This window comes from Oncorhynchus gorbuscha, linkage group LG13 (genome assembly GCF_021184085.1).
Source record: "Oncorhynchus gorbuscha isolate QuinsamMale2020 ecotype Even-year linkage group LG13, OgorEven_v1.0, whole genome shotgun sequence".
Classification (NCBI taxonomy): Eukaryota; Metazoa; Chordata; class Actinopteri; order Salmoniformes; family Salmonidae; genus Oncorhynchus; species Oncorhynchus gorbuscha.
The window spans coordinates 95,948,764-95,976,300 of NC_060185.1; the positions used below are offsets into that span (position 1 = coordinate 95,948,764).

General features: G+C 47.0%; 1 protein-coding gene across 5 annotated transcripts; it reads left to right on the top strand.

Annotated features, from left to right (window-relative positions):
* LOC123993758 (dynactin subunit 4) lies at positions 1–27,537 on the top strand. 5 transcript variants are annotated; one of them, XM_046296228.1, is made up of 17 exons: positions 1–170; positions 1,159–1,229; positions 1,761–1,939; positions 5,342–5,385; positions 8,156–8,263; positions 10,860–10,880; positions 11,247–11,320; positions 11,608–11,720; positions 12,923–13,032; positions 13,152–13,225; positions 13,333–13,387; positions 14,390–14,497; positions 16,076–16,173; positions 21,150–21,768; positions 21,853–22,022; positions 22,129–22,156; positions 22,944–23,319. In XM_046296228.1, the coding sequence occupies exons 1-14, from the start codon at positions 36–38 to the stop codon at positions 21,364–21,366; spliced, it is 1,407 nt and encodes a 468-aa protein (XP_046152184.1). In that variant the 5' UTR covers positions 1–35; the 3' UTR covers positions 21,367–21,768; positions 21,853–22,022; positions 22,129–22,156; positions 22,944–23,319. The 5 variants fall into 5 exon arrangements, with proteins under 5 accessions (XP_046152184.1, XP_046152183.1, XP_046152186.1 ...); XM_046296227.1 differs by lacking the exon at positions 22,129–22,156 and having other exon boundaries at positions 21,853–21,972; positions 22,877–23,319; XM_046296230.1 differs by lacking the exons at positions 21,853–22,022; positions 22,129–22,156; positions 22,944–23,319 and adding an exon at positions 27,489–27,537 and having other exon boundaries at positions 21,150–21,423.

Consider the following 27,537-nt stretch of genomic DNA (forward strand, 5'->3'; position numbering starts at 1 on the left):
TTCCCAGTGGATGTGAACGCGGCATCAAGTTAGAGATGGCGTCCCTTTTGCAGCCTGACAGGGTTCTCTACCTAGTTCACGGAGAGAAAAAGATCCGATCGCCGTTGTCGACGCTTTATTTTTGTCGGTATTGCAGTGAATTGCGTTCCCTAGAATGTGTGTCTCACGAGGTAAGTGACGAAAATGTCAACACTACCGTGTGGCTAACTATCTCAACTATCTCAATCCGACAGATATCTTAGCTAGCTTGCAAGCTCGTTGCGTTAGCGGGTTTGGGGGGAGGGGATTGGTCAACATCGTCCAGCCCACGTACAATAAACATTGTAATCTTATTTGCCATATCGCACGTCAATCAACATTTATTAAACAGCTCTGTCGTGTGATTGGTCGGATATGTCGTCTTTACTTCCGTCCTACTTTCATAATGTTGTACGTTTTAGCTAGCTACCTAGCTAAGCTAACTGTTAACAATCAAGCAAGACCGCTAACCAAACAACACAATACATCGTTTGTGTTCACTATTAACTTATTTTGTCCAATTTTAACAGTGACACAAATTCCCACTGGAAATACAATTTTAAACCCAACGAGCATTTGAAAAGCGTTTTTAATTGTTGGCTAGCTTTCACAGCCTCCTCTCTTCATCACCACACCCAGACAGATCGACCACAGTGCGGTCTCAGATCAACACATTGTCACAGAGGTCATTAATTCTTGCGAAATATCTTATTTAGGTCGCTGGCTACCTGTTTTATCTAGTCGATACGTGCCACGTCAGACAGCCATGATTATTCATTTTACACAGCCACACAACTGATAGTGACCCTCACCCACAGAAACTCTTAATGTGTATTATACTGAATCTTATAGGTTGCTAACGCATACTAATCATGTTTCGGCATGAACCAATATATATCTGTGCAGTTGTAACTCGTAGCTAGCTACGATGGATAGCAACGCACATTCATGTATTCCCACTTAACCACGGATCATAATGTCCGCAACGGTGCAAATTGAATGGTGCAAATACCAGGTGTTCCAATGGAATGGATGTATATGATACCATTCCACTAATTCCGCTCCAGTCATTACCACAAGCCTGTTCTCCCCAAATAAGGTGCCACTAACATGGATTGCTGAATGTTGCCTCTTTTCTAGGTGGACTCGCATTACTGTCCGAGCTGCCTGGAGAATATGCCTTCAGCAGAGGCAAAGCTGAAGAAGAACAGGTGAGAAACATTTACAACTGAGCATCGGCTTAGACCTGTTATATATACGGTCTATGGCATAGACCTATTCCTTATTGTGTAGCCATTGACAATGTTCTGCTGCATCCAGCCTACATTTCCCAGCTCTCTGTTTTGTTCTAGGAAGAGGATATGCAACCAGCTGAACGAAAACTTCAGGTTAGGCATAGAGGTTAAGCTTAGGGTTATCTATCATTCATTGTTTATTTGACTCCCTATTTCAAAAGACGGTGAACAAGTTCTGAAGGAAAAAGATTGGCGTTTTGGCGCAGCTACAGCCAATTATCGGCAAAATAATATTGCTTAAATTAATATTCCGATATGTAACTTGACCCTTCCCATTAAAATTACATATGTAATTCTATGGGGTCGAAGATTAGGTTAAGGTTAGTTATAGCCTAGTTTAGGGTTAAGGAGCTGGCATTGGGTTTGAGTGCTGCGACTAGTTCTTCCGGTTGAAGAACAAAGGTAGTGTTTATAAGTAGCTGTACCTTCTTCCTCGTCGTGCCCCAGGTGTGCCAACTGCTTCGACTGCCCGTGCTGCATGCACACCCTGTCCACCCGGGCAACCAACATCCCAGCCCCTCTTCCCGACGACCCCAGCAAGACGACCATGAAGAAGGCCTACTACCTGGCCTGTGGCTTCTGTCGCTGGACATCCAGAGATGTGGGCATGGCTGACAAGTCTGTGGGTGAGTGACAGGCCTACCTTACTGTTGATGATGAGCGGGAGATAATGGACTGTTGACTATTTTTTTTATTTTTGTATATTGGGCCTGATGTTAAGCATGATCTGCTATCCTGTGGCTGAGTGAGTGTGAGAAGTGGCTTCAACCAAATCAAATAGCAAACCTTGCTGGTGATCCTAGTTACTAAGCTACTGAAGGAAGTGTGTGTGTGTGTCCTACGGATGTATGAGGGCGCCCACGGCTAGAGGGCCGTAGTAGGGTGCTCCTATAGCGGGCGTGCATGTCAGGAACACCGGCAGGTGCATTTACCCCTGCATTGGTGATGAGGGGGAGATGTATGGGACTGATGTATGTATGGGACTGACTTGTTAATAGGCTATGTTAGAATGGCTCAAATGCTAAACAAATTAATATCTGTATGTATGGAGCTTTGTTTGTAATTGTAACTCTGAATAGAGATGTGTCCCTTATCATGTGTGTCCCTTCAACATTATTATGTTGAACATAATAAACGGCTCTCTATCCACTGGATGTGTACCAAACTCACTAAAAGTGGCAGTAATAAAGCCTCTCTTGAAAAAGCCAAACCTTGACCCAGAAAATATAAAAAACTATCGGCCTATATCGAATCTTCCATTCCTCTCAAAGATTTTAGAGAAGGCTGTTGCGCAGCAACTCACTGCCTTCCTGAAGACAAACAATGTATACGAAATGCTTCAGTCTGGTTTTAGACCCCATCATAGCACTGAGACGGCACTTGTGAAGGTGGTAAATGACATTTTGATGGCATCGGACCGAGGCTCTGCATCTGTCCTCGTGCTCCTAGACCTTAGTGCTGCTTTTGATACCATCGATCACCACATTCTTTTGGAGAGATTGGAAACCCAAATTGGTCTACACGGACATGTTCTGGCCTGGTTTAGGTCTTATCTGTCGGAAAGATATCAGTTTGTCTCTGTGAATGGTTTGTCCTCTGACAAATCAACTGTACATTTAGGTGTTCCTCAAGGTTCTGTTTTAGGACCACTATTGTTTTCACTATATATTTTACCTCTTGGGGATGTTATTCGTAAAAGCATAATGTAAACTTTCACTGCTATGCGGATGACACACAGCTGTACATTTCAATGAAACATGGTGAAGCACCAAAATTGCCCTCGCTAGAAGCATGTGTTTCAGACATAAGGAAGTGGATGGCTGCAAACTTTCTACTATTAAACTCGGACAAAACAGAGATGCTTGTTCTAGGTCCCAAGAAACAAAGAGATCTTCTGTTGAATCTGACAATTAATCTTAATGGTTGTACAGTCGTCTCAAATAAAACTGTGAAGGACCTCGGCGTTACTCTGGACCCTGATCTCTCTTTTTACGAAGAACATATCAAGACCATTTCGAGGACAGCTTTTTTCCATCTACGTAACATTGCAAAAATCAGAAACTTTCTGTCCAAAAATGATGCAGAAAAATTAATCCATGCTTTTGTCACTTCTAGGTTAGACTACTGCAATGCTCTATTTTCCGGCTAGGCGGATAAAGCACTAAATAAACTTCAGTTAGTGCTAAATAGAGGCTGCTAGAATCCTGACTAGAACCAAAAAATTTGATCATATTACTCCAGTGCTAGCCTCTCTACACTGGCTTCCTGTCAAAGCAAGGGTTGATTTCAAGGTTTTACTGCTAACCTACAAAGCATTACATGGGCTTGCTCCTACCTACCTCTCTGATTTGGTCCTGCCGTACATACCTATACGTGGTTACGCTACGGTCACAAGACGCAGGCCTCCTAATTGTCCCTAGAATTTCTAAGCAAACAGCTGGAGGCAGGGCTTTCTCCTATAGAGCTCCATTTTTATGGAACGGTCTGCAGGACCCATGTCAGAGACGTAAACTCGGTCTCAACCTTTAAGTCTTTACTGAAGACTCATCTCTTCAGTGGGTCATATGATTGAGTGTAGTCTGGCCCAGGAGTGGGAAGGTGAACGGAAAGGCTCTGGAGCAACGAACCGCCCTTGCTGTCTCTGCCTGGCCGGTTCCCCTAGTTTTCCACTGGGATTCTCTGCCTCTAACCCTGTTACGGGGCTGAGTCACTGGCTTGCTGGGGCTCTCTCGTGCCGTCCCTGGGGGGATGCGTCACCTGGGTGGGTTGATTCACTGTTGTGGTCGGCCTGTCTGGGTTCCCCCCACCCCTTGGGTTGTACCGTGTCGGAGATCTTTGGTGGGCTATACTCAGGCCTTGTCTCAGGATGGTAAGTTGGTGGTTGAAGATTTCCCTCTAGTGGTGTGGGGGCTGTGCTTTGGCAAAGTGGGTGGGGTTATATCCTTCCTGTTTGGCCCTGTCCGGGGTGTCCTCGGATGGGGCCACAGTGTCTCCTGACCCCTCCTGTCTCAGCCTCCAGTATTTATGCTGCAGTAGTTTATGTGTCGGGGGCTAGGGTCAGTTTGTTTATCTGGAGTACTTCTCCTGTCCTATTCGGTGTCCTGTGTAAATCTAGAGTGTGCGTTCTCTAATTCTCTCCTTCTCTCTTTCTTTCTCTCTCTCGGAGGACCTGAGCCCTAGAACCATGCCCCAGGACTACCTGACATGATGACTCCTTGCTGTCCCCAGTCCACCTGGCCATGCTGCTGCTCCAGTTTCAACTGGCCTGGGCCCTAGGACCATGTCCCAGGACTACCTGACATGAGGACTCCTTGCTGTCCCCAGTCCACCTGGCCATGCTCCTGCTCCAGTTTCAACTGTTCTGCCTTACTATTATTCAACCATGCTGGTCATTTATGAACATTTGAACATCTTGGCCACGTTCTGTTATAATCTCCACCTGGCACAGCCAGAAGAGGACTGGCCACCCCACATATGCTCTCTCTAATTCTCTCTAGTGGTTTCTTTCTCTCTCTCGGAGGACCTGAGCCCTAGGACCGTGCCCCAGGACTACCTGACATGATGGCTCCTTGCTGTCCCCAGTCCATCTGACTGTGCTGCTGCTCCAGTTTCAACTGTTCTGCCTTATTATTATTTGACCATGCTGGTCATTTATGAACATTTGAACATCTTGGTCATGTTCTGTTATAATCTCTACCCGGCACAGCCAGAAGAGGACTGGCCACCCCACATAGCCCGGTTCCTCTCTAGGTTTCTTCCTAGGTTTTGGCCTTTCTAGGGAGTTTTTCCTAGCCACCGTGCTTTTACACCTGCATTGTTTGCTGTTTGGGGTTTTAGGCTGGGTTTCTGTACAGCACTTTGAGATATCAGCTGATGTACGAAGGGCTATATAAATAAATTTGATTTGATTTGATTTGATGTACTTGACTAGTAGCCTATGTGTCTGTTGTGTGATTGACTTGTTAGGTGTTTTATGGAGGACTATTTCACTTCTTTTATATATATTTTTTTGTGTGTCTTCACTTCAGCCAGTGGAGGATGGCAGGAGCCGGACAACCCTCATACTCAACGGGTATGTTTCCTTCCTTTTGGTCGGATCTATTTTCTCTCTCTCGCTCTCTCAAGTGTTTCTCACATGTCCAGCTCGACAACCCCAGGCAGTAGAATGCTGTGACACTGGAAGTTACATAGAGTCTATTGTAATTGATGCTTTATTTAAAATAAAATAAAAACACTGTGTGATCAACCACAAATAGACACACTCCTGATACAGGCCCCAGGCTTAAGTGTTGGCTTTGACTTGTGCTTTCTACTATTTGTTTCCTGCTGGTAACATACATGGGTGGGGCGGCAGGGTAGCCTAGTGGTTAGAGTGTAGAGGCGGCAGGGTAGCCTAGTGGTTAGAGTGTAGAGGCGGCAGGGTAGCCTAGTGGTTAGAGTGTAGAGGCGGCAGGGTAGCCTAGTGGTTAGAGGGTAGAGGCGGCAGGGTAGCTAGTGGTTAGAGCGTAGAGGCGGCAGGGTAGCCTAGTGGTTAGAGCGTAGAGGCGGCAGGGTAGCCTAGTGGTTAGAGCGTAGAGGCGGCAGGGTAGCCTAGTGGTTAGAGCGTAGAGGCGGCAGGGTAGCCTAGTGGTTAGAGCGTAGAGGCGGCAGGGTAGCCTAGTGGTTAGAGCGTAGAGGCGGCAGGGTAGCCTAGTGGTTAGGGTAGAGGCGGCAGGGTAGCCTAGTGGTTAGAGGGTAGAGGCGGCAGGGTAGCCTAGTGGTTAGAGCGGTAGAGGCGGCAGGGTAGCCTAGTGGTTAGAGCGTAGAGGCGGCAGGGTAGCCTAGTGGTTAGAGCGTAGAGGCGGCAGGGTAGCCTAGTGGTTAGAGCGTAGAGGCGGCAGGGTAGCCTAGTGGTTAGAGGGTAGAGGCGGCAGGGTAGAGGGTTACGGCAGGGTAGCCTAGTGGTTAGAGGGTAGAGGCGGCAGGGTAGCCTAGTGGTTACGAGCGTAGAGGCGGCAGGGTAGCCTAGTGGTTAGAGCGTAGAGGCGGCAGGGTAGCCTAGTGGTTAGAGGGTAGAGGCGGCAGGGTAGCCTAGTGGTTAGAGAGGGTAGAGGCGGCAGGGTAGCCTAGTGGTTAGAGGGTAGAGGCGGCAGGGTAGCCTAGTGGTTAGAGGGTAGAGGCGGCAGGGTAGCCTAGTGGTTAGAGGGTAGAGGCGGCAGGGTAGCCTAGTGGTTAGAGGGTAGAGGCGGCAGGGTAGCCTAGTGGTTAGAGGGTAGAGGCGGCAGGGTAGCCTAGTGGTTAGAGCGTAGAGGCGGCAGGGTAGCCTAGTGGTTAGAGCGTAGAGGCGGCAGGGTAGCCTAGTGGTTAGAGCGTAGAGGCGGCAGGGTAAGCCTAGTGGTTAGAGCGTAGAGGCGGCAGGGTAAGCCTAGTGGTTACGAGCGTAGAGGCGGCAGGGTAAGCCTAGTGGTTACGAGCGTAGAGGCGGCAGGGTAAGCCTAGTGGTTACGAGGGTAGAGGCGGCAGGGTAAGCCTAGTGGTTACGAGGGTAGAGGCGAGGGTAGAGGCGGCAGGGTAAGCCTAGTGGTTACGAGGGTAGAGGCGGCAGGGTAAGCCTAGTGGTTACGAGGGTAGAGGCGGCAGGGTAAGCCTAGTGGTTACGAGGGTAGAGGCGGCAGGGTAAGCCTAGTGGTTACGAGGGTAGAGGCGGCAGGGTAAGCCTAGTGGTTACGAGGGTAGAGGCGGCAGGGTAAGCCTAGTGGTTACGAGGGTAGAGGCGGCAGGGTAAGCCTAGTGGTTACGAGGGTAGAGGCGGCAGGGTAAGCCTAGTGGTTACGAGGGTAGAGGCGGCAGGGTAAGCCTAGTGGTTACGAGGGTAGAGGCGGCAGGGTAAGCCTAGTGGTTACGAGGGTAGAGGCGGCAGGGTAAGCCTAGTGGTTACGAGGGTAGAGGCGGCAGGGTAAGCCTAGTGGTTACGAGGGTAGAGGCGGCAGGGTAAGCCTAGTGGTTACGAGGGTAGAGGCGGCAGGGTAAGTAAGCCTAGTGGTTACGAGGGTAGAGGCGGCAGGGTAAGCCTAGTGGTTACGAGGGTAGAGGCGGGTTACAGGGTAAGCCTAGTGGTTACGAGGGTAGAGGCGGCAGGGTAAGCCTAGTGGTTACGAGGGTAGAGGCGGCAGGGTAAGCCTAGTGGTTACGAGGGTAGAGGCGGCAGGGTAAGCCTAGTGGTTACGAGGGTAGAGGCGGCAGGGTAAGCCTAGTGGTTACGAGGGTAGAGGCGGCAGGGTAAGCCTAGTGGTTACGAGGGTAGAGGCGGCAGGGTAAGCCTAGTGGTTACGAGGGTAGAGGCGGCAGGGTAAGCCTAGTGGTTACGAGGGTAGAGGCGGCAGGGTAAGCCTAGTGGTTACGAGGGTAGAGGCGGCAGGGTAAGCCTAGTGGTTACGAGGGTAGAGGCGGTGGTTACAGGGAGGCGGCAAGCCTAGTGGTTACGAGGGTAGAGGCGGCAGGGTAAGCCTAGTGGTTACGAGGGTAGAGGCGGCAGGGTAAGCCTAGTGGTTAGAGCGTTAGGCCAGTAACGGAAAGGTTGCTAGATCGAAACCTGCGAGCTGACAAGGTAAAAAGCTGCCGTTCTGCCCCCTGAACAAGGCAGTTAACCCACTGTTCCTAGACTGTCATTCTAAATAAGAATTTGTTCTTAACTTACTTGCCTAGTTAAATAAAGGTAAAATAATAAAATATGCTGGTATGCTGATGAGAGAGATATATATGTATACTGGATACATGGTTCTCTGACCTGTCATTTCCTCCTATTATAATAATAATATCCTATGACAGTCAGACTCATGTTATGTTGGGTATTTTTCTTTCAGATCAATAAACTGATAGAGTATTACCAGCAGCTGGCCCAGAGAGAGAAACTGGAGAGGGACAGGAAGAAACTGGCCAGGAGACGACCCTATATGCCTCTGGCCTTCTCGGTACACACACACACACACACACACACACACACACACACACACACACACACACTCCGGTAGATAACATGCTCAGCTTTCACACTTCTCTCTGGAATACGAACTGTTTTACACATTAAACCTCTCTCGATAACCACAACCCAGCTCCCACTTTTTTTATTTTAAATAATGAGCATTTTCAAATATGCTTTTAATCTTTTTTTGTTGTGATGGTTATGGCTGTGTTATTAACCCTGCTGGTGGCGGGATCTGAAATTTAACAAGGCAACTATTTCTGAATAGCCTACATGATGTAATGTTATGTTCCAGTATGTTGACATTGATTGAACTGCAAGTATAGTTCATGTGTATGGACAGAAGGACTGGTTTAGGTTAGAACCTGGGGCATACTGGAACATTGACGAGTCACTATAAGATAGCTGTGTGCTAGCTAGCTAGCTATAGACTAGCTACTGCAGCTGAACAGTCACTATAAGCTACAGTCCCTTGCGAAAGTATTCGGCCCCCTTGAACTTTGCGACCTTTTGCCACATTTCAGGCTTCAAACATAAAGATATAACTGTATTTTTTTGTGAAGAATCAACAACAAGTGGGACACAATCATGAAGTGGAACGACATTTATTGGACATTTCAAACTTTTTTAACAAATCAAAAACTGAAAAATTGGGCCTGCAAAATTATTCAGCCCCCTTAAGTTAATACTTTGTAGCGCCACCTTTTGCTGCGATTACAGCTGTAAGTCGCTTGGGGTATGTCTCTATCAGTTTGCACATCGAGAGACTGACATTTTTTCCCATTCCTCCTTGCAAAACAGCTCGAGCTCAGTGAGGTTGGATGGAGAGCATTTGTGAACAGCAGTTTTCAGTTCTTTCCACAGATTCTCGATTGGATTCAGGTCTGGACTTTGACTGGGCCATTCTAACACCTGGATATGTTTATTTTTGAACCATTCCATTGTAGATGTTGCTTTATGTTTTGGATCATTGTCTTGTTGGAAGACAAATCTCCATCCCAGTCTCAGGTCTTTTGCAGACTCCATCAGGTTTTCTTCCAGAATGGTCCTGTATATTTGGCTCATCCATCTTCCCATCAATTTGAACCATCTTCCCTGTCCCTGCTGAAGAAAAGCAGGCCCAAATCATGATGCTGCCACCACCATGTTTGACAGTGGGGATGGTGGGTTCAGGGTGATGAGCTGTGTTGCTTTTACGCCAAACATAACGTTTTGCATTGTTGCCAAAAAGTTCAATTTTGGTTTCTTCTGACCAGAGCACCTTCTTCCACATGTTTGGTGTGTCTCCCAGGTGGCTTGTGGCAAACTTTAAATGACACTTTTTAAGGATATCTTTAAGAAATGGCTTTCTTCTTGCCACTCTTCCATAAAGGCCAGATTTGTGCAATATACGACTGATTGTTGTCCTATGGACAGAGTCTCCCATCTCAGCTGTAGATCTCTGCAGTTCATCCAGAGTGATCATGGGCCTCTTGGCTGCATCTCTGATCAGTCTTCTCCTTGTATGAGCTGAAAGTTTAGAGGGACGGCCAGGTCTTGGTAGATTTGCAGTGGTCTGATACTCCTTCCATTTCAATAGTATCGCTTGCACAGTGCTCCTTGGGATGTTTAAAGCTTGAGAAATCTTTTTGTATCCAAATCTGGCTTTAAACTTCTTCACAACAGTATCTCGGACCTGCCTGGTGTGTTCCTTGTTCTTCATGATGCTCTCTGCACTTTTAACGGACCTCTGAGACTATCACAGTGCAGGTGCATTTATACGGAGACTTGATTACACACAGGTGGATTGTATTTATCATCATTAGTCATTTAGGTCAACATTGGATCATTCAGAGATCCTCACTGAACTTCTGGAGAGAGTTTGCTGCACTGAAAGTAAAGGGGCTGAATAATTTTGCACGCCCAATTCTTCAGTTTTTGATTTGTTAAAAAAGTTTGAAATGTCCAATAAATGTCCCACTTCATGATTGTGTCCCACTTGTTGTTGATTCTTCACAAAAAATACAGTTTTATATCTTGAAGCCTGAAATGTGGCAAAAGGTCGCAAAGTTCAAGGGGGCCGAATACTTTCGCAAGGCACTGTAGCTGTGTGCTAGCTAGCTATAGACTAGCTACTGCAGCTGAAGAGTCACTATAAGCTAGCTAGCTATAGACTAGCTACTGCAGCTGAAGAGTCACTATAAGCTAGCTAGCTATAGACTAGCTACTGCAGCTGAAGAGTCACTATAAGCTAGCTAGCTATAGACTAGCTACTGCAGCTGAAGAGTCACTATAAGCTAGCTGTCTGCTAGCTAGCTATAGACTAGCTACTGCATCTGAAGAGTCACTATAAGCTAGCTGTCTGCTAGCTAGCTATAGACTAGCTACTGCATCTGAAGAGTCACTATAAGCTAGCTGTCTGCTAGCTAGCTATAGACTAGCTACTGCATCTGAAGAGTCTTCAGCTATACCACTAATGCTTTTCTGTTGCTGTTGCATGTCGTCAGTTACCTGCCATGTTTGCTGCTTTGGTTTCACTTGATACTTTCTTCTTTGTCTTTGCTTCTGCACGCTGCTATGTTGGTTTTAACCCCTCCGTCCCCCAGCAACACACTATTCATGTGGTGGTGAGTTGTACTTTTCACAACTTTGATAGACAAACACTGTTCTCTCTCGGAAATGTAATGTTAATGCCTGTAGTATATTAGACGGTTGTAACTCACTGTTAACATAAAGATTTGTGTTCTCTTCGTTCAGAAACCAAAAAATATTTCTCTAGGTTTGGTTTATTTATTTGGCTTCGATCAGAATTGTATTTTTTAGGTATTTATGCTCGTAAATGTTTTCCCAATTTTATATATTTGAAAAATCTAAACATTTGAACAGTTATCAATAGAAATGCCAGTGTTTCCTCCCCTGTAAGTTTACCACATGGTGGTGTCTTTGTCTGTCTGTCAGTTAGTTGACATTTGTGGTTGTGTTGCTCTGTAAAGGAGAAGTATGGTCTGGGTACCAGACTACAGAGACAGAGACCTGGAGCTCCTATCACCAGTCTGGCTGGTCTTTCGTGAGTATTACTTTGCATTCACTAAAATGTTATTGTCCATAACGTATGAGTATCACATACTGATACTATAATGCACTATCCCTTTATATTATACCATTATATTATACCATTATTGCTTTATTGTTCACATACATGACAAATCATGTTGTTCACTGAATAGAGTGCAGTTTGGGATAAAGCCATGCTGGTAGTTCATAAATACATCTTTCCCTGTCTGCTATAATGTCCGCCCTTGTGTCTGTCCTTGTCTCCTATAATGGCCTTCACTGTGTCTGTCCCTATTCTAGTCTGAAGGAAGGTGAAGACCAGAAGGAGATTAACATAGAACCAGCTCAGGCTTTAGATGAAGTGGAGCCACTGCCTGAAGACTGCTACACCAGACCCATCAACCTACCTGAGGGTAAGAGACTACAACCCCTAACCCAGACCCATCAACCTACCTGAGGGTAAGATACTACAACCCCTAACCACTAACCCAGACCCATCAACCTACCTGAGGGTAAGAGACTACAACCCCTAACCCAGACCCATCAACCTACCTGGGGGTAAGAGACAACAACCCCTAAGCCTAACCACTACCCCCGGACCTTGAACTCTACACTAACCCTACACCAGACCTATCCACCTACCTGAGGGTAAGGGACAATAACCACTAACCCCTAAGCCTAACCACTAACCCTAACCCCTAAACCTAACCCTAACCACTAACCCCGGACCTTGAACTCTACACTAACCCAGACCTATCCACCTACCTGAGGGTAAGATACAACAACCACTAACCCTAACCCCTAAACCTAACCCCTAAACCTAACCCCTAACCCCTAAACCTAACCACTAACCCCGGACCTTGAACTCTACACTAACCCAGACCTATCCACCTACCTCAGGGTAACAATGATTAGTACCTAATAGAATAAAAAAAAATCTACAATCGTTAATTGAAACCATAACAAAATGTTCTCCCCTCCACTGTTTTGGTAAACATCTGAGCGATGGGGCTGGAGAAATGTAACCACTCTCAGATTAATAGACAGAGCTATGGATGCAAGGACTGATATTAAAAATGAGTGTTTTAACCATGTTATGAGGCTATACAGTGTTTTACATTTGTTGTTTTCCAAACATTTTCAGTAAAACAAGCTTATATTTTGTGTTCAGATGGGGTATGACAGTTGAACAAAGCTCATGAGGGCATTTATAAGTTCTATTCTTCAAGAGTCAAGGGGTACAGATCATTTAATTTTAATAACAATAATCTCGCAACTAAGGATTCTAGCTTCATCCACTACTTTTCCTTAGAGCTATTTGTTATAATGAAGTCTACTGCTATATCAATAACTAGGGTATGCTGTGGTTGTTTTCAAATCTGACGTGTTTTGTTGTCTGGTTGACCGTGTTTTGTTGTCTGGTTGACCGTGTTTTGTTGTCTGGTTGACCGTGTTTTGTGGTCTGGTTGACCGTGTTTTGTATGGTTGACCGTGTTTTGTGGTCTGGTTGACCGTGTTTTGTATGGTTGACCGTGTTTTGTGGTCTGGTTGACCGTGTTTTGTGGTCTGGTTGACCGTGTTTTGTTAACTCCCTGGTGTGTGTTATGTATTCCAGTAACATCCTTGCGTCAGCGGCTGCTCCAGCCTGACTTCCAGCCAGCCGGAGCCTCTCAGCTCCACCCCAAACACAAACACCTGTTGATCAAGCGCTCTCTGCGATGCAGGGTCAGTTTATGAGACACAGTACTTTACACCACACTAACCTTCTCAAGAAATTAGCATTTTTCTATTGTTGTTTTTCTGTCAGTTTATCTTGATGGTAGAAATGTTTATTTTCTTCCTAGACATGTGAGCACAATCTGAGCAAGCCAGAATTCAACCCAACCTCCATAAAGTTCAAAATCCAGCTGGTGGCTGTGTAAGTATTGCTTAGCATCTCCTCTGAACCGAAACACATTCACCTTTGTTTTCTACTCTTGAATTGTATTATTTCTCAGTAAAGTGATGTGATTTTCAATCCCAAAGGAGTTACATCCCCGAGGTCAGAATAATGTCCATTCCAAACCTGCGCTTCCAGAAGGCAAGTCAATTATTCAAGTAATGGAACAGGCCCCAAAACATGTTTGAAGACAATCTGTGTCACATTTTGTCTGTAGGGGAGCAGAATGACTTACAGTATGAGTGGTATCATGTTGTCTGTAGGGTAGCAGAATGACTTACAGTATGAGTGGTATCATGTTGTCTGTAGGGTAGCAGAATGACCTACAGTATGAGTGGTATCATGTTGTCTGTAGGGTAGCAGAATGACCTACAGTATGAGTGGTATCATGTTGTCTGTAGGGTAGCAGAATGACTTACAGTATGAGTGGTATCATGTTGTCTGTAGGGTAGCAGAATGACTTACAGTATGAGTGGTATCATGTTGTCTGTAGGGTAGCAGAATGACTTACAGTATGAGTGGTATCATGTTGTCTGTAGGGTAGCAGAATGACTTCCAGTATGTATCATGTTGTCTGTAGGGTAGCAGAATGACTTACAGTATGAGTGGTATCATGTTGTCTGTAGGGTAGCAGAATGACTTACAGTATGAGTGGTATCATGTTGTCTGTAGGGTAGAAGAATGACTTACAGTAGGTATCATGTTGTCTGTAGGGTAGCAGAATGACTTACAGTAGGTATCATGTTGTCTGTAGGGTAGCAGAATGACTTACAGTATGAGTGGTATCATGTTGTCTGTAGGGTAGCAGAATGACTTACAGTATGAGTGATATCATGTTGTCTGTAGGGTAGCAGAATGACTTACAGTATGTATCATGTTGTCTGTAGGGGAGCAGAATGACTTACAGTATGAGTGGTATCATGTCGTCTGTAGGGTAGCAGAATGACTTACAGTAGGTATCATGTTGTCTGTAGGGTAGCAGAATGACTTACAGTATGTATCATGTTGTCTGTAGGGTAGCAGAATGACTTACAGTATGTATCATGTTGTCTGTAGGGTAGCAGAATGACTTACAGTATGAGTGATATCATGTTGTCTGTAGGGTAGCAGAATGACTTACAGTATGTATCATGTTGTCTGTAGGAGTGCCAGGTGCTGCTCACCCTGACCAACCCCGTGGAGAATATTACCCACGTCACCCTGGTGGGCTGTGAGGAAGGAGACCCAGAGGACATCAACAGCACTGCTAAGGTACTACAGACTAATGTTGGAAAGCTACCGGTAATTTACTAAGGTTACCGGGATCTTTAGTAACCGATTTTCTATTGCATCTTCAGTAATTTATACTTGAAAACATATATTTATATATAGTTTTTCTTTCTGTATCTATGAGTTTCTGATAGATAGATCATGTGGTTCAAGAGAAAATAGACAAATGAATTGAAAAAAGCATCTAATCAACAATGTCTTTATTTTCACTCTAACTCTTCTATTTACCAGTTTTCACAACTACTAGTTTGGCCCCAAAACATTGACAGCAAATACATAGTCACAGTAAAACAATAAAAAAAATATATTTTTTTTTTTTTTTTAAACGTATATATATATATATATATATATATTTAGAAAAATAAAATATGCATGCTGTCTCAGTCAAAAGTGTACTCATTCAATGCCCAGAGTGTGCAGAGCTGTCATCAAGGCAAAGGGAGGCTACTTTGAAGAATCTCAAATACAAAATGGCTGAAACCCTCATAGTAAACACCAATGGTAATCACTAAGTTGATGGTTTACATTTAGGAAGGATATAGATATATATTTTACAGCTTTCTCATTCTTAATTATAGTTTTTTAATTTTTATTTTGTGATTAAGGCCATACAGAGGGCCATAAATTATTAGACTCCTATGATAATGCCATACAGAGGGCCATAAATTATTAGACTCCTATGATGAGCCATACAGAGGGCCATAAATTATTAAACTCCTATGATAAGCCATACAGAGGGCCATAAATTATTAGACTCCTATGATAAGCCATACAGAGGGCCATAAATTATTAGACTCCTATGATAAGCCATACAGAGGGCCATAAATGATTAGACTCCTATGATAAGGCCATACAGAGGGCCATAAATTATTAGACTCCTATGATGAGCCATACAGAGGGCCATAAATTATTAGACTCCTATGATGAGCCATACAGAGGGCCATAAATTATTAGACTCCTATGATAAGCCATACAGAGGGCCATAAATTATTAGACTCCTCTGATAAGGCCATACAGAGGGCCATAAATTATTAGACTTATGATAAGCTAAAGTACCCAAAAGGGCCACGAGCTGTCTTGTGATAGATTACATAATTTATTATTTTTTAATAAAATGTAACCTTTATTTAACTTAGCAAGTCAGTTTAGAACAAATTCTTATTTACAATGACGGCCTACCGGGGAACAGTGGGTTAACTGCCTTGTTCAGGGGGCAGAAAGACAGATTTTTACCTTGTCAGCTCGGAGGATTCGATCTAGCAACCTTTCCGTTACTGGCCTAACGCTTTAACCACTAGGCTACCCTGCCGCCTCTACACTCTAACCACTAGGCTACCTGCCGCCTCTACATTCTAACCACTAGGCTACCCTGCCGCCTCTACGCTCTAACCACTAGGCTACCTGCCGCCCCAAAAAGCCTTGAAAGATATCGCAATTCTGGTAGTTTACTGGTAAACTTTCGAAAGTTTCCAGTAATATACCCTCCCTTTACAAAGCTACTGCTGACCTCTCACCTCTGTTGTTGTTGATGATGTTGATGATAATGATGATGTTTTATAGGTGATGGTTCCTACCAAGGAGTTGGTCCTGGCAGGGAAGGATGCTGCAGCAGATTACGACGAGTTGGCCGAGCCACAGGACTTCCAGGATGACCCGGAGTGAGTCTGAAGTACAATAGGGTCATATCAAATCGCAGTAGAATTAAGCAATAAGGCCCGAGGAGGTGTGGTATATTTTAAACTGCCTTAATGTTGCTAGGACCCCAGGTAGAGTAGCTACTGCCTTAATGTTGCTGGCCCCCAGGTATAGTAGCTACTGCCTTAATGTTGCTGGCCCCCAGGTAGAGTAGCTACTGCTTTAATGCTGCTTTAATGTTGCTGGCCCCCAGGTATAGTAGCTACTGCCTTAATGTTGCTGGCCCCCAGGTAGAGTAGCTACTGCCTTAATGTTGCTGGACCCCAGGTAGAGTAGCTACTGCCTTAATGTTGCTGGCCCCCAGGTAGAGTAGCTACTGCCTTAGCAGCAGCTACTGGGGAACCATAATAAATACAAATATATCGGTGTCCGCAACATGGCTGGTTTTCATGTAATCCATGATTGTCTATAGACCCTGCCACATGTCTAGTCTTGAGACGTTGAATTGCGACTCCACTTCGTCTCTATTCTGACGTTTTTGCCTTACGGAGGGATTAACTACACCGTTTGTATTCAACCATGTTCCCCGACACCTTACCTGTGGTTTAATGCGGTAGTTCTCACTTTCAGTTTTGTGCAAATGCTGCCATCTCTCCACGGTTTCTGGTTTGGGTCGGTTCTAATAGTCACAGTGGGAACAACATCCTCTATACACTTCCTGATGAACTGTGTCTGTGTGAACATCAATGTTATTCTCAGAGGCACATATCCCAGTCCGGTGATCAAAACACAATCTGGAAGCGTGGATTCAGACTGGTCAGACCAGCGTTGAATAGACCTTAGCTTGGGTACTTCCTTGTTGAGTTTCTGCCAATAGGAAGGGAAGGAGAAAAATGGAGTTGTGATCTGATTTGCCAAAGGGAGGTCGGGGGAGGGGCCTTGTAGGCATCTTCAGTGGTCTAGTGTTTTTTATTTATTTTTCTAAGCGAGTCCTACAGTCAATGTGTTGTTAGAACTTCGGTAGAATTTTCCTCAAATTTGCGTTGTTAAAATGCCCAGCTACAATAAATGCGGCCGCAGGATATGTGGTTTCCAGTTTGCATAAAGTCTAGTGTAGTTTGAGGGCCGTCGCTGTGTCAGCATAAGGGGGAATATACACGGCTGTGACTATAACAGAATAGAATTCTCCTGGGAGGTAATATGGTCTGCATTTGATTGTGAGGTATTCTAGGTCAGGTGAACAAAAGGACATGACTTCCTGTATGTTATCACAATCACACCACGAGTAGTTAATCATGAAACATACACCTCCGCCTTTCTTCTTCACGGAGAGTTCTTTATTCCTGTCTGTGCAATGAACTGAGAACCCAGTTGGCTGTATGGACCAGGACAGTATATCCAGAGAGAGCCATGATTCCGTGAAACAGTATGTTACAGTCCCGGATGTCTCTCTGGAAGGAGATCCTCGTGCTGTATGAACTGAGGAGCAAGGACATTAGTTTAGAACAAGTGTACTTTTTGGGAGTAGGATGACATTTTACCTTTGCCCCTGGTCTGCTAACCTTCCCTCTCTGGCCCTGGTCTCCTAACCTTCCCTCTCTGCCCCTCATCACCTAACCTTCCCTCTCTGCCCCTCATCACCTAACCTTCCCTCTCTGCCCCTCATCACCTAACCTTCCCTCTCTGCCCCTCATCACCTAACCTTCCCCCTCTGCCCCTCATCACCTAACCTTCCCCCTCTGCCCCTGGTCTCCTAACCTTCCCCCTCTGCCCTCATCACCTAACCTTCCCCTCTGCCCCTGGTCTCCAACCTTCCCCTCTGCCCCTGGTCTCCCAACCTTCCCCTCTGCCCCTGGTCTCCAACCTTCCCCCTCTGCCCCTGGTCTCCTAACCTTCCCCTCTGCCCCTGGTCTCCTAACCTTCCCTCTCTGCCCCTCGTCACCTAACCTTCCCCCTCTGCCCCTGGTCTCCTAACCTTCCCCTCTGGCCCTGGTCTCCCCCTTCCCCCTCTGGCCCTGGTCTCCTAACCTTCCCCCTCTGGCCCTGGTCTCCTAACCTAAACTTCCCCCTCTGGCCCTGGTCTCCTAAACTTCCCCCTCTGGCCCTGGTCTCCTAACCTTCCCCCTCTGGCCCTGGTCTCCTAACCTTCCCCTCTGGCCCTGGTCTCCTAACCTTCCCCCTCTGGCCCTGGTCTCCTAACCTTCCCCCTCTGGCCCTGGTCTCCTAACCTTCCCCCTCTGGCCCTGGTCTCCTAACCTTCCCCCTCTGGCCCTGGTCTCCTAACCTTCCCCCTCTGGCCCTGGTCTCCTAACCTTCCCCCTCTGGCCCTGGTCTCCTAACCTTCCCCCTCTGGCCCTGGTCTCCTAACCTTCCCCCTCTGGCCCTGGTCTCCTAACCTTCCCCCTCTGGCCCTGGTCTCCTAACCTTCCCCTCTGGCCCTGGTCTCCTAACCTTCCCCCTCTGGCCCTGGTCTCCTAACCTTCCCCTTCTGGCCCTGGTCTCCTAACCTTCCCCTTCTGGCCCTGGTCTCCTAACCTTCCCCCTCTGGCCCTGGTCTCCTAACCTTCCCCCTCTGGCCCTGGTCTCCTAACCTTCCCCCTCTGGCCCTGGTCTCCTAACCTTCCCCCTCTGGCCCTGGTCTCCTAACCTTCCCCCTCTGGCCCTGGTCTCCTAACCTTCCCCCTCTGGCCCTGGTCTCCTAACCTTCCCCCTCTGGCCCTGGTCTCCTAACCTTCCCCCTCTGGCCCTGGTCTCCTAACCTTCCCCCTCTGGCCCTGGTCTCCTAACCTTCTCCCTCTGGCCCTGGTCTCCTAACCTTCCCCTTCTGGCCCTGGTCTCCTAACCTTCCCCCTCTGGCCCTGGTCTCCTAACCTTCCCCCTCTGGCCCTGGTCTCCTAACCTTCCCCCTCTGGCCCTGGTCTCCTAACCTTCCCCCTCTGGCCCTGGTCTCCTAACCTTCCCCCTCTGGCCCTGGTCTCCTAACCTTCCCCCTCTGGCCCTGGTCTCCTAACCTTCCCCCTCTGGCCCTGGTCTCCTAACCTTCCCCCTCTGGCCCTGGTCTCCTAACCTTCCCCCTCTGGCCCTGGTCTCCTAACCTTCCCCCTCTGGCCCTGGTCTCCTAACCTTCCCCCTCTGGCCCTGGTCTCCTAACCTGCCCTCTCTGGCCCTGGTCTCCTAACCTGCCCTCTCTGGCCCTGGTCTCCTAACCTGCCCTCTCTGGCCCTGGTCTCCTAACCTGCCCTCTCTGGCCCTGGTCTCCTAACCTGCCCCCTCTGGCCCTGGTCTCCTAACCTGCCCCCTCTGGCCCTGGTCTCCTAACCTGCCCCCTCTGGCCCTGGTCTCCTAACCTGCCCTCTCTGGCCCTGGTCTCCTAACCTGCCCTCTCTGGCCCTGGTCTCCTAACCTGCCCTCTCTGGCCCTGGTCTCCTAACCTGCCCTCTCTGGCCCTGGTCTCCTAACCTGCCCTCTCTGGCCCTGGTCTCCTAACCTGCCCTCTCTGGCCCTGGTCTCCTAACCTGCCCTCTCTGGCCCTGGTCTCCTAACCTGCCCTCTCTGGCCCTGGTCTCCTAACCTGCCCCCTCTGGCCCTGGTCTCCTAACCTGCCCCCTCTGGCCCTGGTCTCCTAACCTGCCCCCTCTGGCCCTGGTCTCCTAACCTGCCCCCTCTGGCCCTGGTCTCCTAACCTGCCCCCTCTGGCCCTGGTCTCCTAACCTGCCCCCTCTGGCCCTGGTCTCCTAACCTGCCCCCTCTGGCCCTGGTCTCCTAACCTGCCCCCTCTGGCCCTGGTCTCCTAACCTGCCCCCTCTGGCCCTGGTCTCCTAACGTGCCCTCTCTGGCCCTGGTCTCCTAACCTTCCCCCTCTGGCCCTGGTCTCCTAACCTGCCCTCTCTAGGCCCTGGTCTCCTAACCTGCCCTCTCTGGCCCTGGTCTCCTAACCTGCCCTCTCTGGCCCTGGTCTCCTTCCCTGCCCTCTCTGGCCCTGGTCTCCTGCCCTCTCTGGCCCTGGTCTCCTGCCCTTCCCCCTCTGGCCCTGGTCTCCTGCCCTTCCCCCTCTGGCCCTGGTCTCCTGCCCTTCCCCCTCTGGCCCTGGTCTCCTGCCCTTCCCCCTCTGGCCCTGGTCTCCTGCCCTTCCCTCTCTGGCCCTGGTCTCCTGCCCTTCCCTCTCTGGCCCTGGTCTCCTGCCCTTCCCTCTCTGGCCCTGGTCTCCTGCCCTTCCCTCTCTGGCCCTGGTCTCCTGCCCTTCCCTCTCTGGCCCTGGTCTCCTGCCCTTCCCTCTCTGGCCCTGGTCTCCTGCCCTTCCCTCTCTGGCCCTGGTCTCCTGCCCTTCCCTCTCTGGCCCTGGTCTCCTGCCCTTCCCTCTCTGGCCCTGGTCTCCTGCCCTTCCCTCTCTGGCCCTGGTCTCCTGCCCTTCCCTCTCTGGCCCTGGTCTCCTTCCCTCTCTGGCCCTGGTCTCCTTCCCTCTCTGGCCCTGGTCTCCTTCCCTCTCTGGCCCTGGTCTCCTTCCCTCTCTGGCCCTGGTCTCCTTCCCTCTCTGGCCCTGGTCTCCTTCCCTCTCTGGCCCTGGTCTCCTTCCCTCTCTGGCCCTGGTCTCCTTCCCTCTCTGGCCCTGGTCTCCTTCCCTCTCTGGCCCTGGTCTCCTTCCCTGCCCTCTCTGGCCCTGGTCTCCTAACCTGCCCTCTCTGGCCCTGGTCTCCTAACCTGCCCTCTCTGGCCCTGGTCTCCTAACCTGCCCTCTCTGGCCCTGGTCTCCTAACCTGCCCTCTCTGGCCCTGGTCTCCTAACCTGCCCTCTCTGGCCCTGGTCTCCTAACCTGCCCTCTCTGCTCCTGGTCTCCTAACCTGCCCTCTCTGCTCCTGGTCTCCTAACCTGCCCTCTCTGCTCCTGGTCTCCTAACCTGCCCTTTCTGGCCCTGGTCTCCTAACCTGCCCTCTCTGGCCCTGGTCTCCTAACCTGCTCCTGGTCTCCTAACCTGCCCTCTCTGCTCCTGTCTCTCCTCCAGTGTGGTGGCCTTCAGGAAATCCAATAAGATCGGTTTCTTCATCAAGGTGGTCCCTCAGCGCGAGGAGGACGGGGATGTCACGGTGTCCTTTAAGATCCGCCACGACTTCCGCAACTTGGCGGCTCCCATAAGGCCGAGCGAGGAGGGCGACGCCCCCACCGAGGCCATCTGGCTCACACACCACGTAGAGCTCAGCCTGGGGCCGATCATAGCGTGAAGATCTTACACACACACACACACACACACACACACACACACACACACACACACACACCGAATACATATCTTTTACACAAACACACACACACACATTGTACATGCATTGGATCACATATCTCTCTCTCTCTCACACACTTCTCTGTACCCCCAAGCAGTTCCAGAGACCCTTTCCTGCTTCACGCTTCAATTTAAGCATTATCTTCATCATCCTCCTCTAAGGATGAAGAGTATTTACCTGCATGCTATGCCAGGCTACATCTACCTACTAATAAATGTATCTTAGATGATGTCATTACTGTTTCTCTCTGGGTTGAAGGTAGGATGATCTCCTCTCTGGGTTGAAGGTAGGATGATCTCCTCTCTGGGTTGAAGGTAGGATGATCTCCTCTCTGGGTTGAAGGTAGGATGATCTCCTCTCTGGGTTGAAGGTAGGATGATCTCCTCTCTGGGTTGAAGGTAGGATGATCTCCTCTCTGGGTTGAAGGTAGGGTGAGACTGTCATTACTGTTTCTCCTCTGGGTTGAAGGTAGGGTGAGACTGTCATTCTTCTCTCTGGGTTGAAGGTAGGGTGAGACTGTCATTACTGTTTCTCTCTGGGTTGAAGGTAGGGTGATCTCTCTGGGTTGAAGGTTGGGTGATCTCTCTGGGTTGAAGGTAGGGTGATCTCCTCTGGGTTGAAGGTCGGGTGATCTCCTCTGGGTTGAAGGTAGGGTGATCTCTCTCTGGGTTGAAGGTAGGGTGATCTCTCTCTGGGTTGAAGGTAGGGTGATCTCCTCTCTGGGTTGAAGGTAGGGTGATCTCTCTGGGTTGAAGGTAGGGTGATCTCTCTGGGTTGAAGGTAGGGTGATCTCCTCTGGGTTGAAGGTAGGGTGATCTCCTCTCTGGGTTGAAGGTAGGGTGATCTCCTCTCTGGGTTGAAGGTAGGGTGATCTCCTCTCTGGGTTGAAGGTAGGGTGATCTCCTCTCTGGGTTGAAGGTAGGGTGATCTCCTCTCTGGGTTGAAGGTAGGGTGATCTCCTCTCTGGGTTGAAAGTAGGGTGATCTCCTCTCTGGGTTGAAGGTAGGGTGATCTCCTCTCTGGGTTGAAGGTAGGGTGATCTCCTCTCTGGGTTGAAGGTAGGGTGATCTCCTCTCTGGGTTGAAGGTAGGGTGATCTCCTCTCTGGGTTGAAGGTAGGGTGATCTCCTCTCTGGGTTGAAGGTAGGGTGATCTCCTCTCTGGGTTGAAGGTAGGGTGATCTCCTCTCTGGGTTGAAGGTAGGGTGATCTCCTCTCTGGGTTGAAGGTAGGGTGATCTCCTCTCTGGGTTGAAGGTAGGGTGATCTCCTCTCTGGGTTGAAGGTAGGGTGATCTCCTCTCTGGGTTGAAGGTAGGGTGATCTCCTCTCTGGGTTGAAGGTAGGGTGATCTCCTCTCTGGGTTGAAGGTAGGGTGATCTCCTCTCTGGGTTGAAGGTAGGGTGATCTCCTCTCTGGGTTGAAGGTAGGGTGATCTCCTCTCTGGGGTGAAGGTAGGGTGAGACTGTCATTACTGTATCTCCTCTCTGGGTTGAAGGTAGGGTGATTTCTGGGTTGAAGATAGGGTGAGACTAAGGAGTTGGGAGTTATGTTTGCTGTTGTCTTCAGTACTAAAGTCCAGTCAGTTGTTCTATTAGCAGTATTGAAGTAGTGAGACCTGTAAACGTGTCAGTTTGAGGCAGTCTGCAGCGGTAAAGATATTAGATATTACTTTAACACTATCGGTCAAACATACATTTGAATTACATATGTGAAGTTTATATTGATTGGAGAGTTTCTACTGAAGATGTGACCAACCGGGAGGGGCTGGTAGCAACCTTTCACTGGCGTTGTTTTCATTTGTCTGGAAGGAATCCCCCCCCCCCCTGGTTTGTTAGACAGAGCCTTATATCACGGTTAACCTGTACTGGCTAATAAAATGAATGTTTTAAAAACACCTTGTGTGTGTTGTGTTTATTGGAGAGGAGTCGAAGGCAATGGGCTCAAACGAGAGACGAGGACCAACCAGACAAAGATCATAGACACAACTCACTCACAGTTTATTTCTCGAATTAAAGTTCAAATCAGGACTTTTTGGCCGTCAATGGCCTTTATTAGAATAATTTTGTGTTTTTACCTTTTTGATTCATGTATTGTTTATTGGTCGTCTTGAAACTGTCGTCTAATCGATTTCCCTTTTGTCATGTAGTGCATGTTGACAGTGCCACCACAAGGTGGAGCTGTAGGGTCGGTTATGATATGGTGTAATGGCATGCGGCCTCCTGTAGATGGCAGCTTTGAGTCACTGTCAACAGTGTTTACATTTTACTAGGCAAGTCAGTTGAACAAATTATTATTTTCAATGACTGCCTAGGAAAGGGGTTAAACTGCCTTGTTCATGGGCAGAACGACATATTTTCTTTGCCTTGTCAGCTCGGGGATTCGATCTAGCAACCTTCTAGTTACTAGTCCAAATGCTCTAACCACTAGGCTAGCTGCTGCCCCAGCTATATTGAACAAAAAATATGAATCTAACATGTTAAGTGTTGGTCCCATGTTTTATGAGCTGAAATAAAAGATCCCTGAATCTTTACATATGCACAAAAAGCTTATTTCTCTCCCAATTTTGTGCACAAATTTGTTTACATCCATGTTCGTGAGCATTTCTCATTTGCTAAAATAATCCATCCACCTGACAGGTGTGGCATATCAAGAAGCTGATTAAACGGCATGATCATTACACTGGTGCGGCTTGTGCTGGCGACAATAAAAGGCCACTTTAAAATGTGCAGTTTTGTTACACAACACAATGCCACAGATCTCTCAAGTTTTGAGGGAGTGTGCAATTGGCATGTTTACTGCAGCAATGTCCACCAGAGCTTGTTGCAAGATAATTTAATGTTAATTTCTCTACCATAAGCCATCTCCAACATCGTTTTAGAGAATTTGCCAGTACGTCCAACCAGCCTCACAGCCACAGACCACGTGTAACCATGCCAACCCATGACAGACCATGTGTAACCACGCCAACCCAGGACAGCCACATCTGACTTCTTCACCTGCCGGATCGTCTGAGACCAGCCACCCGGACAACTGATGAAACTCAGAGGAGTATTTCTGTCTGTAATAAAGCCCTTTAGTGGGTGGAAAAACAAATTCTGATTGACTGGGCCTGTCTCCCTAGTGGGTGGGCCTCTGCTCTCCCATGCCCACCCATGGCGGTGCCCCTGCCCAGTCATGTGAAATCCATTGATTAGAGCCTGATGTTTATTTCAATTGACTGATGTCCTTTATAAGTGGGTGGGTTCTCCATTGCTCCTCTATGGTGTCTTAAAGAGGGGTTGGGTTAAAAACAGAAGTCACATTTCAGTTGAAACTTGTGTGCAATTGACCAATATAGTGATCTTATAGTTTGTTGTTGTTTATATATATTTTATTTTTTTATTGCAGAAAAACCAGTATACTAACAAGAAGTATACAAACAAACAATGCTAGAAAGGGTTATAACAAAATACATTACAATTACATACATTATACAAAGACATTAGAGGATGCGCACATATTGATTGTTTTAACAGCTTTCTGATTAGAAGAATGTTGAATGTTCTTAATAATGTACTGCTCGGATTACTTCTGGAAAACACGGAAGAGAGCGGCCCTATTGTTCCTCGAGCAAGGGGGTAGGCCGATGACGTCATTAATTATTTGAAACTCCTTGAAGTTTGCAGTTGTCTAAAAAAAAATGTTACTTTTTTTCCTTTCTTTATTGTTGGTACTTTACTGTATTTATAATTGAAGTATCGCTTTTCAACAGTAGAAGTAAAAATAAATAAAAACATCGCTGGAAGACGTCTAAGTGCGAATGGACAATTAACATTTGAGTCATTTAGCAGATGCTCTTATACAGAGCGACATGTGTTAAGTGTCTTGCTCGAGCAGCACGTCAACAGGTTTTTCACTTCGTCGACTCGGGTATCCTGACCAGCAATCATTTGGTAATTGGTTCAACGCTCTAAACGCTAGACGACCTGCCGACCGATGTACGAATCTTACATGAGGTTTCATGGCCATTCTCTATAAATAAACTGTCAAAATATTATTATAAACGTCTTTGGTAACACTTGACACCCAGAGTCATAACACGGTCATAACCATGTCATAATATGTCGTATCACTGTCACAACCCATATATCTACACCTGTTGTGTTATTTATGGCTGGTTATGTCCCGTACATAAGTGTCAACCCACATTTATTAAAATGTGGTTCCTGACAAGAAGTTCCCTTTCATTCGAAAGTTTGTTTCTTAAAGTCCTTTGTTGTAATTACATTTTTTGTTTGTTTTTTTTGTTCATCTTTTAAAATAACTTGTTAGAAAATACACTTTATGACACTGTCAAGAAGCATTATGACATCATAATCACATCAGCCAGATAGGCCAATCACGTACATGACCTTATGCCAGTTATCAGTCACAAAGAGGCTGTGTTGTCCTGCTCCTGAAATCTGCTCCTGCATTCATCCCAGTCATCAGTAACAGCGTTGGTGTGAAGCTGCCATGTCCAACATCAATGTGGTGAACAATTACAATGATCATTTAATATGGGCAATTTAACATAAATATACTGTTGACAAGTAGACTATGGAGTAATGGAATGTGTTGCCTTGTGTGGCAGGTTTTGTGGGTTTTGACACTCTTATGTAGGGGTCATTATGTAGGGGTCATTATGTAGGGGTCATTATGTAGGGGTCATTATGTAGGTGTCATTATGTAGGGGTCATTATGTAGGGGTCATTATGTAGGGGTCATTATGTAGGGGTCATTATGTAGGGGTCATTATGTAGGGGTCATTATGTAGGTGTCATTATGTAGGGGTCATTATGTAGGTATCATTATGTAGGTGTCATTATGTAGGGGTCATTATGTAGGGGTCATTATGTAGGTGTCATTATGTAGGGGTCATTATGTAGGTGTCATTATGTAGGGGTCATTATGTAGGGGTCATTATGTAGGGGTCATTATGTAGGTGTCATTATGTAGGGGTCATTATGTAGGTGTCATTATGTAGGGGTCATTATGTAGGTATCATTATGTAGGTGTCATTATGTAGGGGTCATTATGTAGGGGTCATTATGTAGGTATCATTATGTAGGTGTCATTATGTAGGGGTCATTATGTAGGGGTCATTATGTAGGTGTCATTATGTAGGGGTCATTATGTAGGTGTCATTATGTAGGTGTCATTATGTAGGGGTCATTATGTAGGTATCATTATGTAGGTGTCATTATGTAGGGGTCATTATGTAGGGGTCATTATGTAGGGATCATTATGTAGGGGTCATTATGTAGGGGTCATTATGTAGGTGTCATTATGTAGGGGTCATTATGTAGGGGTCATTATGTAGGGGTCATTATGTAGGTGTCATTATGTAGGTGTCATTATGTAGGTGTCATTATGTAGGGGTCATTATGTAGGTGTCATTATGTAGGTGTCATTATGTAGGTGTCATTATGTAGGGGTCATTATGTAGGGGTCATTATGTAGGGGTCATTATGTAGGCGTCATTATGTAGGTGTCATTATGTAGGTGTCATTATGTAGGTGTCATTATGTAGGGGTCATTATGTAGGGGTCATTATGTAGGTGTCATTATGTAGGGGTCATTATGTAGGTGTCATTATGTAGGGGTCATTATGTAGGTGTCATTATGTAGGGGTCATTATGTAGGGGTCATTATGTAGGTGTCATTATGTAGGTGTCATTATGTAGGGGTCATTATGTAGGGGTCATTATGTAGGGGTCATAACCAGCCAGTAAATAACTCAATATATGTCACAACAGGTCTCAATATGTGGGTCACGACAGTGTTATGACCATGTTATGTCAGCTGTTATTACACATTATAACACGGTTATCACCTTGCCATAACCATGTTATGACACTGGGTGTCAAGTAAAGTGTTACTATGTTTTCTTAGAAGCACAGTGTCCTCATAGAGAGATCAAATAGGATTCATTACCAACGATGGTTTGAGGTCAGTGCTGTTTACAAATTGGAACACGTTTTTCCTTTTCATGGGATAATACACTTTAGAGGAGGAGATGTTGCTTCAGCAGAGGAACAAGAAACACACACACACACACACACACACACACACACACACACACACACACACA